At 41.6% G+C, this 19775-nt stretch overlaps 1 protein-coding gene across 1 annotated transcript in view; it reads right to left on the bottom strand.

The window, feature by feature from the left end:
- The window catches only part of LOC145404270 (putative neural-cadherin 2), a 171483-nt gene that overhangs the window by 35864 nt on the left and 115844 nt on the right, over positions 1-19775 (bottom strand). Inside the window, 6 exon segments of the mRNA XM_080275791.1 lie at positions 1980-2133; positions 2986-3234; positions 4580-4771; positions 7463-7612; positions 14080-14243; positions 16100-16188. Of these exon segments, the coding sequence (XP_080131917.1) occupies positions 1980-2133; positions 2986-3234; positions 4580-4771; positions 7463-7612; positions 14080-14243; positions 16100-16188 (998 nt within the window).

The raw sequence follows: 19775 nt of genomic DNA, 5'->3' as shown, positions 1-19775 counted from the left end.
GAAAATAAAACCATATGCATCAGCTTTCTTTTCTGGTTAGTAAGAACTGCAGAGCACATCAAAACTATGGACAAACGTCACTCACGTGCAGTTTCACGCAGCATGATCTTTCTGCGAACTGTACTTAGGAATAGCAGAGTGTAGTCCTATCCTCACCACTTGCAGGGTTCCTGCACTGTGTTATGAAACACTGCCTTTATCTCTGATTTATCTGCGTCAACTTATGGCATGTTGTCTTGGCTGATCTCTTACATAGTGTCTTAACAGCGTGAGTTTATGCGTAGGTTAATACGTATCATGTTTTATATATATATATATATATATATATATATATATATATATATATATATATATATATATATATATATATATATATATATATATATATATATATATATATATATATATATATATATATATATATATATATATATATATATATATATATATATATATATATATATATATATATATATATATATATATATATATATATATATATATATATATATATATATATATATATATATACTGTACACCTCTGATCAAAAGAAAAGAGTGTTTCTTTTTTTTTTAGTCCGACATTTTTCACTGAAGGAGCAAACTTGACAAATGTGACACACACACACACACACACACGTGTGTGTGTGTGTGTGTGTGTGTGTGTGTGTGTGTGTGTGTATCAGGGAAGATAATTACGAACCTGTAGCGCTGTAAACCAGAACTCCCCGCCCTGTGTCATCCGGGAAGCTCTCATCGGGATAAAGGACGGCCAAACATGCACCCTCAAAGCCAAACTGATAGCGTAAAGTTTCGTGATTAAGTGCATTTCAGCCTCAGCTCCCAACACCTCCGCACTCTCCTTCACCCCGCAACATCAGAAGCAACTTGGATAAGAGGAATTGCTTCAGAGCATGATTAAAATGTTGGCCTTGATAATGCCTGTATAACGATGTAGGCTTTAATGTCATTCTTGCTACTTGCCACTCACCTTTAGATGCCATGAGACCACTGCTAAGGTGAAGAAAATCGTCTGATGGTAGGAAGAACAACGAGTTTTAACAAATCTGTCGCCATCAGAGAGTTAGATGAGACTTTCTGTTAAACCTTAGATCTTGATATGCCACCGTTAAGCTGAACAAAGTCATCTAACTGTACTAAAATTTGTTCTTCTTCTACTTTGTCTTCCATCTTTTCCCACTTTCATATGGAGTCGATGTGTTTGACCCAACTTCGCCATACAGCTCGGAACTGCGCCTCCTCCCCCGTCAGCCTATTTCCTCTCAAATCCTCTTTCACACAATCCATCCACTTCCCCTTCAGCTCTTCTCTTTTCCTCCTTCCTTGTACCTCCATTGCCATTACTCTGCACCCCACAGAAGGGTTAAAGAGCGTGTGGGGAGGAGAGTAAATGCACTGGAGGAACATGGATTAAATTAAAAAGTCGGAGGGTTGAATGCAAAGTTCGAACGGACAGCAAACCCCATTTCCAAGCTCTGTTCAAAATACATTATGTCAGGTTCATCTTCACAGCTTCTGATGTAGCATATTCGGACCAGTTTATCCTGCTCATATATTGGATTCTCTCTCTCTCTCTCTCTCTCTCTCTCACACACACACACACACACACACACACACACACACACACACACACACACACACACACACACATACGCACACACACACGCTTAATCACTTAGGCTTTAGCTCCTTCTTCACACACACACACACACACACACACACACACACACACACAAGCTCTGTCACGTAGGCTTTAGCTCGTTCTTCTCTCTCTCTCTCTCTCTTTCTCACACAGACACACACATAACACACATACACACAGTCGCAGTTGCTTAGCCTTTAGATCTTTCTTCTATACTCTCTCTCTCTCTCTCTCTCTCACACACACACACACACACACACACACACACACACACACACACACACACACACACTCACACTCACTTCAATCCACGTACTTGCGTTAAAGTCGACAGCGAAGTCCCTTTTGAGTGATGCTGGTGCGTGGACATCAAGGGCAATGCTGAAGGGCGGACCGTGGCCCAGATTCCAGTCGTCAGCGTCGTCCAGCGTCACGTCAGCAATATGTCGGGGCCAGCTGTTCTCAGGCACCTATGGGCGTGTTTAGCAATGATCTTAACCAGTCTGTATAAGCACGTCTTTATAGCGGTTAAGTATTGTCAAAAATCGTGGACAAAATCTACAAGAAATCTGACAATGATCCTTACTAACTTGCAGGATAAAGATATCTTTCTACCAATTCCTTTTTGTCAGAAAATGTGGATAAAATCTTTGAGAACTCTTATAAAATTATTAACCAGTTTAAAGAATAAGCAAGACTCCATACAAATTCACTATGAGCACAGATCGTGGGCAAACTCTATAAGGGCTCTATCAAGGATCTTAGCCAATATGCTGGATAAACAAGTCTTCATGGCAATTGACTACTATTAGAGAAAAGTAAAAAAGAAAAAAATAGCTCCATCAAGGACCTTAGCCAGTTGCCAGGAAAAACAAATCTTCATACTGTTCACTACTGTCAGGAATCGTGGACAAAATCTTTGAGTGCTCCCTCTCACTGTAAGGATTAAGCTTTATCATAATGTAATTAATTTCGGGTACACAGATCCTTGTGGAAGAATTATTAAGCGTTGTAACAACAGAAAAATAAAATCATTAGATAGAAGTAATTCAAGCTACGGACAAAACTTTTAAACTCCATTCCTTTAAAAAGCAGTCATGTTTTATAAATGAAAAGGTAGATTATTAAAAACCAGGAGAGAATGCCCTCCTATATTTTAATCGAAATAGGTACGGCTGATTATATTTTCAGTTTTAATATTCATTCTGTTATGGTTGTGAAAATCAGCATAAGTGCACGAATGAGGACAAAAGTATCACCAAGCAAAAACAAACCCTGCGTCATTCACGGCTTAATCAGATGGGAGTCTGTCAATACTGAACCTGTAGGATGGCAGGAGCGGCGACGTGTGGCGGGTTGTCATTCACGTCCAACACGGTGATGAGGAGGGTAGCGGTGGCGGTGCGGGCTGGTTCACCGTCGTCCACCGCCCACACCCGCACCTGGTGGGCGGGCGCTGCCTCCCTGTCCAGTGCCCTCTGCAGCCACACCCGCCCCGCCCCGTCCACCCCAAACTGTCGCCCCGGATCGCTGGTCGGGTCAATGGAGTAGTGGATTTGCCCCTGACCATCCTGCCAAGAAGTTATTTGGGGTGATATTCTCTGCAAAATTTGTCCCCATCAACACATGCCCCACTCTATCCACAGGGGTCACTGGTTGAGTCGATGGAGCAATGGATTTGTCCCTCACCATTTTAGGATGAAGGCTTCAATCAGTGCCTGTATATTGATTAAGAGTCATTACTGTATGGCAGGGTTGCTGAAGAAGGCTAGTGTGTCTATCAGCACATAATGAAATTGGTTTGATATAGTCTGACTGAGTGTAATATTCCTTGCAAAAATATGTCCACCTGCCACACCCGCCCCGCCTAGTCCACCCTAACTTGCCACCCGGGTTGCTAAAAGGGTCAATAAAGTAGTGAGGTTCCCTCTCGCCCCCGCACCGTCCTGTGAGGGTCAAACACTAAGTACCTGCTTGCTTTTATGTCACCTGACAGCGTTCTTGCCTGATACTGCTTAAATTTGTTTGAATTTCCACAACCGAGAGAGGATATTGGGCTAGTATAATCACATTTGGTGCTATATTGCCTTTAAAATTCGTCTTCATGCTGAAAATTCAATTAATGCATAATATCCATAGATTTCTAAACTTACAGTTGCAGTTACGATTGTTATAATCTAACTAGCTACATTGTGATCACCAGTGGTATAAAGTTAGATAAGTCTGCCTAGCTATAAGACCACCTCACTGCCCATCACGTGAAATGCAAGCAGCCTCCAGGCTCTTATGACATCGAGAGATGGGAATGAAAATGAAATTTAGTTTCTGATTCATATCCCTTAGGTGATCAGAAAGCATTCTGTAGCTCTTTGCACCGTATTTCAACAGGGAAACAGGGTTAATGTGGTGATGGTTATGGCGGCGGTTGACAGTTGCCTTTGGAGATTGCTTGCAGCACTGACTTTTGTCAGGAGGAGAGATGAAAAATTTCTATAGTGTTTTGTTCAAAACAGATATAATAAATCACACTGAGGTGGTTTGGCCATGTGGAGAGGATGGAGGGTCAAAGACTGACGAAGAGAGTGTATGTGAGTGAGGTGGAGGGGGAAAGAGGGAGGGGGAGGCCGAGGATAAGATGGAGAGATGGGGTGGAGAGGTATATGAGAGAGGGGGGTGTGAGTTGGGAGCAGGGGAGTGAAATGGCGGGGGACAGGGCGACTTGGAGGTGATTTGTTTGTAGCCACCCCAAACGGGATTGAGGCGTCTGGCAATAGATAGATAGATAGACAACCATTTTGCTCAGAAATAGATAACAAATTACAATAGCATTTTGCTCAGATTGCTTCACGTAATTTACTGGTTATGAACTTTAATTTGTGGGGAAAAATTACTGGAAACTCTATCTCTGTGCCTGACCTGGTCGACATCCGTGGCGGGGAAGGATGCGAGGGAGTGACCTGCCGGCGCGTCCTCGGAAAGCGTGAGGTTGACCAGGCTGGTGGTGAGGTGGGGGTCGTTGTCATTGTCGTCTCGCAGGAATACCCTCACCCAAGCCTCGTCCGTGTGTGTCGTACCACCACCTTCCTTCACACTCCACCACCCCTCACCCTGCACACCACACCATCAGGAAATTATATGTTGATACTCCTTGTTTAAAATTCTTTTCCGTAAATTGATTCATCATAAAGTTGCTAATAAAGTAGCATATTTTCACTTACATGCCATACTACAAACCTTTTGTGTATATTTACAAGTATGTGCTTACAGGTATACAGCAAAAGATGGAAGCAAAAGCAAAACAAAGATCATTTAGAACTTTTAAAAGACTCTAAACCAACAGTAAAACTCTGCTTGACACGCAGTTATCCAGAGAAGAGTGTTTCTTTCATCTAGGTCTTATTTCGGTATACGCCATACTTTTGGGATACATGTATATATCAACCATTCTCACTTACTCCAAGTTCCCAAGTCCGTCCGTCCATGGTTGGTGTGACAGAATCCCTCCCTCCCCCCTCTAGCTACCGTCACCACAATTCTTCTCCTTCCATTTCAAGCCTCATCCCCTTCAGATATCTTAAGCGGCGATGTATATATGAATAAAAACTCAACTCCAAGAATGAAACGGAAAAAGAAGAAACTTTAAAACAGTGTTATAAACCTTACTTTTCACGATGCTGACCTTCATTTTTTGCAAGTATAACTCAAAAGAAAATGATAGTTCGATATACATCTTTGGAATTAGCACGTTCTATACACATGATTTTAGGTTTCACTAATATTCAATTTAAAAAAAATCTTATAAATGCCGATCATCTGCACCCAGTTTACTAACGAGGAATCGGTTTTTGTTAATATCTAATCTTCCCACAGATGACGTCTCGCAGTGTTCAGATGTGTTTGGCAGGGAAATGTTCCACCCACAAGTTAAAACCTCTGAATGTTTAGTATTAGCGAAGTAGTAGCAAGACACTCGCCTGCCTAATAGAACAAGCAGAAGGCAAAGGATGAATGCCCATCGACTACACAAGGGTCTCAAAGGCAGACACTCAGTTTTTGGTTCCAATTTCCCCCTGGAATCAGAAATGCAACGCCAAATTTACATCCAAAGTGAAATGACACAAGGAAAACAACTCTCTGGTAACTTCTGTGTGAGAGAGGAGGGAACAGGAGGAGGAGGAGGGTCGAGGGGTTCATCAGCTTCCATATCCCTCCTTCACCCATACCCAGGCCCCTCCCACACCCAGTTTCTGATAGGTGGGTGTCTGGCTGCTGCGTTGGTGTACCTACTAATACATTTCGAGGTTCAAACTTCTGAACGAGTGTCAAAATGTGGATCCTATATTGCTCTGCACGAAGTAGCTCCAGTATGCTCGGGGTGATTTTTTTTTTTCTCTTGTATGGATATTTATTCGATCAGTTTCGGAATTTAGAGGAGGTCGACAACCAGGGGTACAATATTGTTTGTGTTAGTTCATGTTCCGTTGCACTTGGCATCCTTTCACATTGTTCCTGTTCATTCACTACGTGTGGAACTTTTTTAATTCACTGAGATCGATGATATATTTATTATTTTATTCTTGTCACAAAATAATTATTTTACTCAGCTTAGAAATGACCTCCCATACTGAAGAGATTGAGGAGGGTTGTGTCTGATCTCTCCAGTTCGAAATACCTCTTCTGGCCTGAATAAAACCATCTCGGGATAGCACGAATAACATCCAGAACACATCATAGTGAAGAGGTTAACGTGACACATTCTACGGCTGTCCCTTGGTCGAAAAAAAAAAAAAAAAAATTCTTGTGAGTGGTATTAACTGATAAAGGTAACAACGGTCATCCGGCCTTCTCCATGAAAATGGATGTGGATTATTTATTGTGGTAGGTGGGGGCGCTCACCATCCACCCACTCGATGTAGTGCTGCTGTCGTGTGTCTGCCCTTTCCTCTTCTCCATCCTTCATTCCTTCCATCCTTTTCTGTCTTTCTTCCCTTCATTCTTTCCTTGTCCTTCTACGTACGGGTAACTTTACACTCCTCTTGTCTTTCTTTCCTTCATTCTTTCCTCTTCCTTCTGCCTGTGGGTAACTCTACACTGGATGACAAGACAAATGGTTTCCTGTTCACCAGGAAACCATTTACTACGCTGGGTGGTGACCATATAACCAAATTTTGGCGCTTGGTGGTTTAGTAGGTAATTACTGCGCTTCAATCGGATTGAGCCGGTGAAGGTCTATATCCAAGGGATGGTTGGAGTTGATTGCTCATGTAATGCCACTCAGGGATGAGTGAGACTGGCCACTCTTATCTTAAATGTTGAGACCAACTGCCTAGCCCCTGGCTCCTACGCTCCTCATGGGGCAGTGTAGGATTGGATGATGGATGAATGGATGGACTTGTAAGACTCTAAACTACCAGTCTAGCTCATGAATCATTACTGTATGTGATAATGTTATTTTTTTCAGGAAGTACTATCTGTGTAACCAGCTAATAATTACCACCTTTGCAATATGTTAATAATTATCCATTTCACATGTAACTGCAAATGTTATTAATAATGACTTAATGAAGCAGGGAAGTATCATAACACCATAAAGAAATGCTACTTATTAGAAAAATACAAGACATTTTCTTATGTGGGTACAGTTCCTCCATTTGAACTGTTTATGGCACTTTGATATCAACACTCATCCATAACATTTTCATAATAACTGCCGTATCTGTTTAACATAAGTACTTTCCATATAACTTTCTCTGACTTGCTAATTACAGGTGTACCTACCACCACCTGTGCCTCACTTACCTTATCCGTGACCTGGACCTTGAATTTGAAGCCCCTGCGCTGCTTGGGGTCCTCGTAGTCCAGCGGGTGTAGCGCCTGGAGTGCCCCGCTATGGTTACGACCGCCCACTACAGCGAACCTCTCCCACCCGTACCCGCTGCCCGATACCACCTGACGGATGCAGGTGAGTCGGGTGATTACATACATAAATACATATACAGGAACTCATACATGATTACACACACACACACACACACACATACACACACACACACACACACACACACACACACACACACACACACACACACACACACATTTTATCTAGATGTGTTCGCATGTCCTGACCAAACCCTTACTCTTACACTCGTACCCATAGTCTCTCTAGCTTCTATATCTGCATCCATACGTAACATCATACTCTAAACACAATGCAGTTTCATGACGAACAATGCTGTTATTCTGTTTTTACTGTTCCTGAGCCTAAAATTGACATCTCACCATCTTGAATGCTGAGGTGTACGATTAATAACAGATTAACACTAGAATCTTATGCCAGTCACGAAGAAGTGGTACAGAAAGGTAGAAACACACTAAGTTACTTGAAATAAGCTATGTAGAAAACGACGAAAATCTGGGCCACGTTACGGTGACAGAACTAGAGTTAGCCTTTTCATTACAGGCTGTCCTTCCTAAAATGGACAGACTCGCATGGAGATTAAATAAAACTAAAATCAAAAAGACACCATCGTTTTGAAGGGATCAGTGGAGGTTTTTCGCAATCCTTTCACAACCAGAGGCTCTTTGTAAGCTGAATAAAATCGTCTGGAGGTAACAAGACTTGAGTAAAGAAAGCGTCATCGTGGGGAAGGGATTAATGATATACCGTATAAAAATTGGCATGATAATAATAATAATAATAATAATAATAATAATAATAATAATAATAATAATAATAATAAGTCACTAAAAGAATCATTCGAGATAGTTATACTGTGCCAACTGCTCAGAGTCCTAATAGCTGAGTAAAATCATCCAGTGTTAGCCAGAATAAAGTCGATTGTGTATTTACATGCAGTGGAAAGGCAATTAAACTTCCCACGTGACTGCACATCAGAAGTTTGTCATAAACCTCCACCTCTCTCGCATCACACACACACACACACACACACACACACACACACACACACACACACACACACACAGCTCATCAAAGTTGGTTTTATCTCTGTGATTAGTTTACTCATTAATAAGTACATAAAAGCCTCATATACATCAAATACATAATCATGGTATTAATTAAGGCTCCTAATGCGATTTTCATGGTAATTATTGAAACGTGACATGTCATCAGGACAATAATTGCCATACAAATAACCTCTGGGTGGTAGATGCGCATCAGTGCGTGACCTGAAGCTGGCTAGATTGTTAATGGTGAAATGCAATATGCCATTATCTTATCAGTACTGATAAAATTATACTATTAAGCATGACAGTCGCCACTGTGGAAGAGGATGGGGCTGGAACGCAATAACAGGGTAACTGGTTAAATATATAATGGTCTGTCCTCTCTCTCTCTCTCTCTCTCTCTCTCTCTCTCTCTCTCTCTCTCTCTCTTTGAAGATAATTAGAGGTAGTGTCAAGCACATAAGTCCATCCACCTCTCCTGCTTCCCTTTCATCGCTACATTCATAGACCTTGAGTGTGATGTACTGTATTAAGATGCATATATGTGGGTGATGAAACTTAGTCCTTTACAGTATGTCTCCTCATTCAAGCCTCTGTGTCTTCGGCAGTAGGAGAGGCAAAAAAAAAAAAAAAAAAAAAAACTCTGTAGCTGGCTGTATATGCAATAAAAAAAAAAATATCGTTAGTGCTATACTTATTACTGAAGCACTGAACCTTTTGAAAAATCTCTCTATCTATCTATCTATTGCCAGACGCCACAATCCCATAAAGCTTCCAATTTAAAAAAGGAAACATTATTTCATGCTGAAGTTACTATAAAAACAATGGTGAGCTCTGGACGGAGGAAGCCCTGTACTAACACACCATGGGTGGAATTCAAGAGGTGGTCAATCTTTTTAATGTCACACAATATGGGAATAGTTTGGAAATTTCATCACTTAAATTTATAAAACAGATCAGCGCTATAGACAAGTATCGTCTACATTAATTTTTCATTGAACCAGTGTGTAACTACATCTCTTTTGCTAACAGTAGTCTCTCAAAGCGATGGTACAGCAGTCTCTCCGGCGATGGTATCAGCTGTAATGAATACAGTAGAAGAACGCAAACATTACAATTAGCTTTTTCATGCCAAGAACGCAAACACAGGGAAATACCAGCTATATTGAACGAAATGAATTTATCTAGATATTACAAGAAGTCCTCCTTGTACAGTAAGTTAGGGATGTTTTTCAAAGTGTCACAACCTTTGAAAAAGCATACTTTGTACTGAAACTTGGAGAAAACTATCAAATATCCTTGTTGAAATGGAAGTTCTCTATGCATTTTCTCTGTAAGGTAATGTAGGCTTTCAGAGAACATGAACACTGAATAGGTGACATAATATGGAGAGGCTATGTTTATATTTAATATCAGGCCAATAATACAGGCACGAGAGGTAATGGTTATGTTGTATACGACATAGTAACCCAAGAACTCAGTTTTTCTTATACTAGGAACACAAGAGTCGCGTGTCACTTGTTTTGTACAGCCTGCTGACTAACTTTAACGATATTCTTTGTTCCTGGAAGCTACCTCACCCTATCTTTACCAGCGGGAAAAAAATGTCGAGATGATGATGACGTTGATATATGAAGAGCAATTGTTTTCCCGGAGAGCGTAGGCCGTAAAGAAGTATTATTAACCTCAAAATTTTAATCCCATATGTTGCTGTACACATCACAGTCCACATTTCTGCGTTATGATTATTATTTTTTTTCTTTTCGTGCTTCGTCGTCCGTACCCTAAATGCAAATTCCCAAGACGTGATGGCGCCAGGATTTTTATTATTTTTACTGTGCTTATGGACGTTCTTTGATATTATGATCTTTAAAATTATAATTCGTTTTTCGTACCCCAATTGCTAAGGCACTGGGTGTGTACTTATTTTCTGTCTGAGTGTAAACATTAATTTGTATTACAAATTCTTCCGTACCCTAAAGGGATCATGTATGTTGTAGTAGTAGCTGTTGTTGTTGTTGTTCTCTCCGACAAGGAAAGTATGATTCCACCCTCTTTTTTTTGTTTGCATGTTAGTTTGTCTGTTAACAGGATTACTCAAGAACTAAAAGAGAGATTTGGAGCAAAGTTGGTGTGTAGATAGCCCATGTCCCAAAGAACAAATGATTAACGTTTGGGACCGATCCGTATTACAGATTCTGGATCCGGAAAACATTTTTTGCGAAACCCTAGTCAGTGATGAGAAACCCTGACCATTATAAATATGTTGCCCTTATCGGAGAGATACGCTCAACTGAGGGCCCCTCTAGTTTCTTCTTCTTCTCCTCCTCCTCCTTTTGAGTTTTATTAACTATTTTCGTGTTCTTCCTTTTATTTTTTTCTTGTTCTCTTTGTCTTTTCCTTTTCAACTTCTTTCAAGGATTCCTTTATTTAAATTTCTTTTTCTTGTCCATCTTCTTTCCCCCACAGATATATAAGGGTCGTTCTTGTCACTTATTTTATTCCTCCGTACCATTATCATATTTTATCTCTCTTCGTACCAAATCATGTTTTTCATCCTCCGTGCTGTATCATACTGTATCTTCCTCTGCACCATACCATACACGTATTTCTTCTTCCACTGTACCAAATCTACTTTATCTTGCTCTGTACCGTATCATACTTTCTCTTCTCCATATATTATATTTTATCTTTCTCCGTAGCATATCATACATTGTCTTCCTCTGTACCATATCACACTTTTACTTCATCTTTACCATATGCTTTTTCTTCCTCTGTACCATATCATAATTTCTTTCTCTTTACCACGTACTCTCTCTCCCTTTGTACCATATCATACATTTCTTCCTCTGTACCATATTATCCTTTCTTTTCATCTTCTGTACCATATCATACTTTACCTTCTTCTGCGCCATATAGATTTTTTTTTTTCGTCTGTACCATATCATACTTTCTTTCCTTCCTTTGTTCCATATCATCCTTTTCTTCCTCTGTACTATATCACAATTCTCCCCTTATCTTTTGCAGTTATCTTCTTCCATACACTGACCATATTATTATTCATTCCCCCTGTATCATTTCCATAAGTTATTCAGCAGTAATTGCAGGGGAGACACTTCAGCTGAACACGAATGAAAGAGAGCGCGCTTACCCTAAATTAAAGCATTCACCAAGGCCGTGTTTTTCTGACTGTCGAACTCAGGACACATTAGTTCGAATCTCAGGCCGCTCTACCTTACCTCACCTTGGCTTCCTACACTATACCGCACATTCAGTAAATTAAGGAAAAGTAGTTATATATGCAAATCATAGTGAGCTAACTTGCTTTGTGATATGATGAGTTTTGCAGGTAAATAATTTGATCCGGCTCCAGATTATTGTTATTATTATTATTATTATTATTATTATTATTATTACTACTACTACTACTACTACTACTACTACTACTACTATCTATCTATCTATCTATATACCTAGGCTGCTTCCCCCAAGGAAAGAGAGGTAGCCGAGACAGGACGACACACTCCCCATTTACTCATCCATTCAAACACATTCATTCGCATCTTAGCCCCAAAGGGGAGAAGGGACAGATCCTCACCGCACCACACCGCACAAGGGTCAACTGCGCAATGCAATCAGTGACATCCGCAGCAGGGCCAGACAGCAGAACTGGTTTACCCCTGCCACATCATAACAGACCCATCCCCTTACCCGCACCTGACCTGACTAGCTGATCAGACCAAATGCTGCGTCATCACTTATTCATTCACAATTTCTCTCCATTTATTTCTGTCACGCACAGCCACTCTTCCTTGCTCAACAGACATCCCTCTCGCATCCAGCGCTCTCTTCACACTGTCCATCCATCCTATTCGTGGTCTTCCTCTCAGCCTTACACCTCTCACATCAGATCTAGTTATCTTTTTCACCAATCGCTCATTATCCATTCTCTCCATATGCCCAAACCATCGCAACACCCTCTGCTCAACTCTACCAGCCATCTCCCGAACAACTCCAGTTCTCCTTCTCACTTCATCATTTCGCACCCGATCCATACGCGTCACTCCACACATACTCCTCAGACACCTCATCTCCATTACATTCAAACTTTTCCTCTCTGCTACACCCATGTTCCATGTTTCAGCCCCATATAACGCAGTCGGTACCACAACACCCTCATACAGCCTTCTCTTTACATCCATTCTAAGCGAACGACATTTAAACACTTTTTTTAATTCCTCCCAGCACATTTCCTACTTCATTTATTCTAAACTTCACTTCTGCATCTATTCTTCCATCCACAGCAACATGTTACCCTAGATATTTAAAACAATCTACTTCCTCAAGCAACTCACCATTCAAAACTATATTCATCCCCCTACCATCTATCAACCTCGTACACTTCATCACTTTACTCTTATTCTCATTTACTTTCAAATTCCTCCTTTCACACACCCTTCCAAACTCCTCTACCAACTGTCTCAATCTCTCCTCTGAATCAGTCACCAGTGCAGTATCATCTGCAAACAGCAGCTGCTTCAGATTCCACTCCCCACCATCAACATTCACCAGACCCAGACCTCCACCTAAAACTCTTGCATTCACCTCCCTTACAACACTACTACTACTACTACTACCACTACTATTACTATTATTATTATTGTTACTATTATTAGGTGTAATGAGAACCACAAATTATACTTCTGCGGAGTCTCCAACAGCTCGCGAACCATACACCTCTTTAAAAGCATTGCGCTACGGAAATGAGCAAATTTCTCAGTAATAGGCAAATTTATAAGATTGGTACCTCTATATAATATCTTTTACTAGGTAATCTTATGTGCTTTTAGTGCCAGTAAACACATAAGACTAATTTTTGCACTACCATCACAGGGTGACCCATATACTCTAGTACAGTGCTATACTCTCCTCACTTTAACTTGGCATAAAATTGCCATCTGTCCATCTTGAATATTCAGTCTGGGCAAGAGATTAAAGCTAGAATATGATGCTAGTCACGAAGAAGTGCTATAGAAAGGATGTATAGCCTTAGTGTTGTTTCATTCTTCCACCGAGCTACATGAAATAAGTTACAAAGGGACGAAAATTTTGACCAAGTTAAAATCAACGAACTACAAAAGTTGCAGCCCCAAGCTCATCTGAAACGTAAACCAAGTGGACTGCAGGCTGAAGCTGTCATCTTCCTGAAGTCCATCCTCCCCCTTTTGGAGGAAAGGGGGGGAAATGAGGGACGTTTGTGTAACCAGCCTGTGGGGCCGCACAGTTACATCGGTGCCACCACGTGAAGGTGTCTTTCTCCAGCACCAGCCCATATACAGTAGCTACTGTGGTTTTCGTCTAATTCGAAATACTGAGTTCTAAGTGCCAAGTCTTTTTTTTTTTTTCTTTTTTGGAGACGAGTATCACTGGCCAAAATGCTGAATACTGACCCTGAAGGCGAAGTCGTTGGTGATGTCTGGGTCGTGGACGGAGAGGAGGGCGAGTGAGGTATTAGGCGCTACTGTCTCTGCCACCCTCACCTCCCACTCCCGTCGCTTGAACCGTGGTCCTACGTCGTTTTCGTCACCCAGCTGCACCACTACTGTCCCCGTTCCTGGGGTGGGATAGATTTATAGACTGGTAGATAAACAGACAGGTAGATAGACAGGTAGGTAGATAGGTTGACAGACACAGGTAAATATAGATAGGTCGAAAGACAGTGACAGACAAACAGGCTATGTGTGTGTGTGTGTGTGTGTGTGTGTGTGTGTGTGTGTGTGTGTGTGTGTGTGTGTGTGTGTGTGTGTGTGTGTGTGTGACAGCATTCTCAGTAATTACATACTCATAAAGAGAACTCTGTACATTCCCTGTAGGACTCCTAAACGCGAACTACTACGGTAGAATTGTCTTGGCGTAGAATGAGAACTATTGGTGTGTCCTGCTTAATGATGTAGGGCCCTTCTTGGGAAATGGCAGTCTGGTATGTATGTATGTACTGTATGCATCTATATATGCATGTGTAAATGTATGTATTTATGTAAGCAATTATCGTAGCGGTCAGCTTGTACGCACAAAATTCATAAGTGCTGAGGGCCCCTGTATGTCCTGTGTGTGGGAGTTGTAGTTGATTTTGACACTATTTTTCCTGGACGATCTAAGTTTAGTTAGGTCAAGTTAGATAATCCGTTAGAAGCAGGATAGGTTAATTAAGTCTTCTGGGTTAGGTTGACATACGTTAGAGTTACCGGTAAATCGTCCTGAAAAGAAAGGACTTCGTGCGGGATGCTGAAATAGCTTGGAATATGAAAATACGTGGGCGGTAGACTTACTTTACACGCTCGAAGTTACATAATAAGAGTACTGAAAGGCGACTGATGTGCAGGGCCAAAGGTTCCCAATTTCTGACCCTGAAAATGATCCATTTATTCCCAGTGCTACCACAAAAGAGTGAGAAATGCGTTTGGGAAGGTTATATTGGACATGAAGTGTCTATATGTGCCATGATTACCCTCTCCACATATCTACTCGTATTCTCGTTGGCGTAGAAGACTTCGCGGCACTATTTCCATTGATTTTCTTTCTATTACGCACTTATGTCGGCATAGTTTCCATCAACAATTCATAAGAAGATATTAAGCTGTAACGTGTAAAATAAACAGCGGAAGAAGAGATGCTACGGAATCTCCCGCGCCAACAGGTTATGGGGTAGGCGGTGGCTCCATCGGTAGAGAGGTGGCCAGCAGCCCTACCGGACCCAGGTTCAAATCCCCGCTGGGGCAGGGAACAGTTTAAGGATTTGAATTCCAGAAAGGCAAACTTTATCGGAGACCCTCTGACATGTCGTAAATACGCTAGCTAATACCAATACTCCAGTCCTGTATGAGACAGCCCTAGCATGTATTCAGTATGGACGGTGGGTGTTAGAGTCGAAATAGTGACATGTAGAGGCGTATGGTATGTAGGAGGACCACTAGACCTTGGGAGCAGGCTGCGAAGCCTATGCCCAGAGTCGGACACACACACAGACGCACAAATTGGCTTATAATTTCTCAGAACATTTAAATTCGCCGTTATTAGTAATTCTTTGAAGCCAGAATTAGTGTCATAATTCTCTTGAACAGCATAAATTAAGCTGGTTATAGGCTAGAAGAAACAGCCACCTGAATACAATTTGCAACCAATGACCGAGTTAAACGATATACCTTCAAACTCTTTGACCTCAAGGACATTTCATAGCTGTATAATATCTTTACATACACCGACTGAAAGTTACTTTCATGATTAGCAGAGAAAGAATAGAGATATGGGGTATGCATTTAGCAGCAGAAGAGGAATTCGATGAAAATTCTAACTCTCTCTGCTGGGACATCTCTTGGGTGATTAGAAATTATCTGGTTTTAGTCTAATTGAAAGAACTACGTGCATGCAATTAGCAGGGAAAGGGGAAAGAGGTAGGGCTTTGCAACTAACCTTTGAGTCCCCCGCCGTCAGAAGCCACCACCTGGATAACAAAGGACGGGGTCTGTTCTCTGTCCAGGCAGCAGAGGGCCGTGCGGATCCTGACAAAACAACCAATTTATTCATTAGTATTAGTCTCATGCTCTCATCCCCCCTCCCATCACTCTCTCTCTCTCTCTCTCTCTCATTCATATAATACCGAATCATCTATACTGATAATTATGAACAGAAAAGTGGTATTAGTGAGAAGATTGTAATGAGATGTTGACAGGACTTATAGAAGAACAGTGAAGATTGTTGAATTAAATTGACATTCTCAGACTGTACCTTGCCTTAGCCATGGTTGCAATCAGCAGTTCAGTTCTTTACAACTTCACCACAACCTGCCCCTTATAGACAGTTTCCATTAACAGTTTTTGGTGAGTTGCTGGAAAGTTGCTTGATTACACTGAAAATCATAGCCTTTTAATATGAGGTTTTCCCTCTTTTAAGTAACTCTACTGTAATCGTGCGGTAGTAAGGTAGTGTGGTTCAGCGGAGTGTACGGCGTAAAGTGCAGTGATGTTGTGCAGACATGTTGTGTAGTACTGTGCTCTATGGTACAGTATGGAAATGAAATGGTGAGTAGTGTAATATAAAATCGCAGTGAAGCGTGGTGCAGTGTAACGCTACAGAAAAGTGATTTGAAGTGAAGGGTGGAGTGATATGTACTGTGGTATAATGTAACACTATAGCTGAGTACAATGAAGTACAGTGAAAAGTTATGTTGTGTACTGTGGTGAAATGTAGCACTATGGCAAAGTGTAATGCAGTGCTGTGTAAGGTAGAGTGCTCTGGTGTATTGTGTTGGAAAGTAGTGTAACGTAGATAAAACGGGTGGGAGGGGATGCACAGGAAAACCTTGAGTTTTTATTAATGAAGATATTAAAGCCTTTCCTGTGTTGCCTTCCCGTCCGTTTTACCCACTAGTCCCGTGAATCAGTGTGTGGTGCAGATTCATGATGGACTGTAATGTAGTGTAGTGTAGTGTACTGCAGCATAGTATAGTGTGGTGTGGTGTAGTGTGGTGGAAAGTGTGGTGTAATGTAATGCAGTGCACTGCAGCATTGTTTAGTGTGGTGCAGTGAATTGTTGTGCAAAGTGCTGTGTAATGTGGTGTAATGCATGGCTGAATGTTGCATAGTGTATTGTAATGTACTGCAGCATAGTGCAAAAAGTGCAGTGTACCCGTACTGTAGTGCAGAAATGCTAAGCAACATAGTGTAAATGTGGTGCATTTTTATATTGCTGTGTCATATTGAATTTTCGTGCAGTATTGCAATGTGGTGTGGTGTGTTGCTGTTGTGTCTTGTATACTAGTGTATCGTATGCCGTGTTGTACAGTAAGTTATATATACTGTACGTGTATCATAGTATGGTGCAGCGTTTCATAGTGCATAACAATGTAGTGTAATGTAGTGTGGTGTGGTGTGGTGTGGTGTATCGTAATGTAGTGTAGAATATCGCAATGTAGTATAGTGTAACAGCAATGTAACACGGTGTTGCAAATCGCAGTTAAAGGGTAGCCTAACCCAAACAACTTTCTCGCCCGCAACTGCACTCCACCATTCACAACCGCCTGGCCTTCCCGAATATGGGTTTGGTGCTGCTTGTACGTGTTTGTGGACAGTGAGCGTGTTTGTCCCTAATGGATCTAGCTTGGGATCTCACTTGGAAATGGGCAAACTTTTCTTACGCACGACTCTGCCAAACATCACCGCCAGCCCATTCGAAGGGATTAGTCTCTGTTTTAAATCCTACACACGTCTATATTTTGTTTTGTCCTTGCTATCCTTAGAGGGTTTTATTTGGCTCTAACTTGGGATCTCACTTGGAAATGGGCAAACTTTTCTTTCACGCGACCCCCGTCAAAATCACAGCCAGCCCATGAGAACGGATGAGCCTCAGTTTTAAGTCTTACAGTACGCTGACATATAAATGTTGTATTCTTGCCACCACTAGAAGTTTTCAGTAAGATTAGTAGACCAAATTAGATACTTCAGTTGGATATGACCCAGCATCAGTACACACAATTCTGCGGAACTCCACAGACAGTCTTTAAGAAGGAATGAGCTTGTGTTTTAACCCCAGTAATACGATGACACCCTTATATTATTTTGTTCTGCTGCCACCAGAGATTTATTCCGGCGCCCACCATCCACGCACTCGATGTAGTGCTGCTCTAGAGTGACTGCCCTTTCCTCTCTTCCTTCCTTCTTTCCTTCTTTCCTTTCTTTTCTGTCTTTCTTTTCCTTCTTTCTTTCCTCTTCCTTCTGTCTATGGGTGACGCTACACAGAGCAACAAGCCAAATGGTTTCCTGTACACCGGGAAACCATTTACTACGCTGGGTGGTATCCATATAACCCAACTATGACGCCTGGTGGTTTAGTGGGTGATCAAAGCGCTCCAACCGGATTAAGCCTGTATAGTTTTATATCCAAGGGGTAGTTGGGGTTTACTGCTCTCGTAATGCCACTCAGGGATGAGTGAGTCAGGTCACTCTCGTCTTAAATGTCAGGACCAACTTTCCTAGCCCCGGGCTCCTACGCTCCTCATGGGGCAACACAGGATTTGATGGTGTATGTACGTATGTATGACAGGAAACCTCTGGTTGAAAAATTTAGAAACATTCCATTTACTACCTCACTACTTTTTTTTTTTTTTTTTTTTTTCCTGCTATGCCATTTTTATGCAGTTTCTGTCTGAGTGAATGGTTTACAAACATTTATCATTAACTGTTTCAACAAAATTGTTAGTGTCTATGGTTGTAGGTATGTTTCTATGTATGTTCAGGTAGATAGATAGATAGATGAAGTTTTATCCATCTACCTTTATACCTAGGCTGCTTCCCCTAAGGAAAGGGAGGTAGCCGAGACAGGACGACACACTCCCCATTTACTCATCCATTCAAACACATTCATTCGCATCTTAGCGCCAAAGGGGATAAGGGACAGATCCTTACCGCACTACACCGCACAAGGGTCAGCTGCGCAGTGCAATCAGTGACAACCGCAGCAGGGCCCGACAGCAGAGCTGGTTTACCCCTGCCACATCATAATAGACCCATCCCCTTACCCGCACCTGACCTGACTAGCTGATCAGATCAAATGCGGAAAAATATCCCCTCAGGGCTGCGTCATCATTTATTCATTCACAATTTCTCTCTATTTATTTCTGTCACGCACAGCCACTCTTCCTTGCTCAACAGACATCCCTCTCGCATCCAGCGCTCTCTTCACACTGTCCATCCATCCTATTCGTGGTCTCCCTCTCAGCCTTACACCTCTCACATCAGATCTAGTTATCTTTTTCACTAATCGCTCATTATCCATTCTCTCCATATGCCCAAACCATCGCAACACCCCCTGCTCAACTCTACCAGCCATCTCCCGAACAACTCCAGTTCTTCGACTTCATCATTTCGCACTCGATCCATATGCGTCACTCCACACATACTCCTCAGACACCTCATCTCCATTACATTCAACCTTTTCCTCTCTGCTACACCCATATTTCATGTTTCAGCCCCACATAACGCAGTCGGTACCACAACACCCTCATACAGCCTGCTATTTACATCCATTCTAAGCGAACGACACCATAACACTTTTTTCATATCTCCCAGCACCTTACCTACTTCATTTATTC

This window comes from Coenobita brevimanus, chromosome 63 (assembly GCF_032717465.1).
Source record: "Coenobita brevimanus isolate Jiangsu-jjx chromosome 63, ASM3271746v2, whole genome shotgun sequence".
Lineage (NCBI taxonomy): Eukaryota > Metazoa > Arthropoda > Malacostraca > Decapoda > Coenobitidae > Coenobita > Coenobita brevimanus.
The sequence above is the reverse complement of the archived record's forward strand: the minus strand, read 5'-3'. Positions and strand labels throughout refer to the sequence as shown.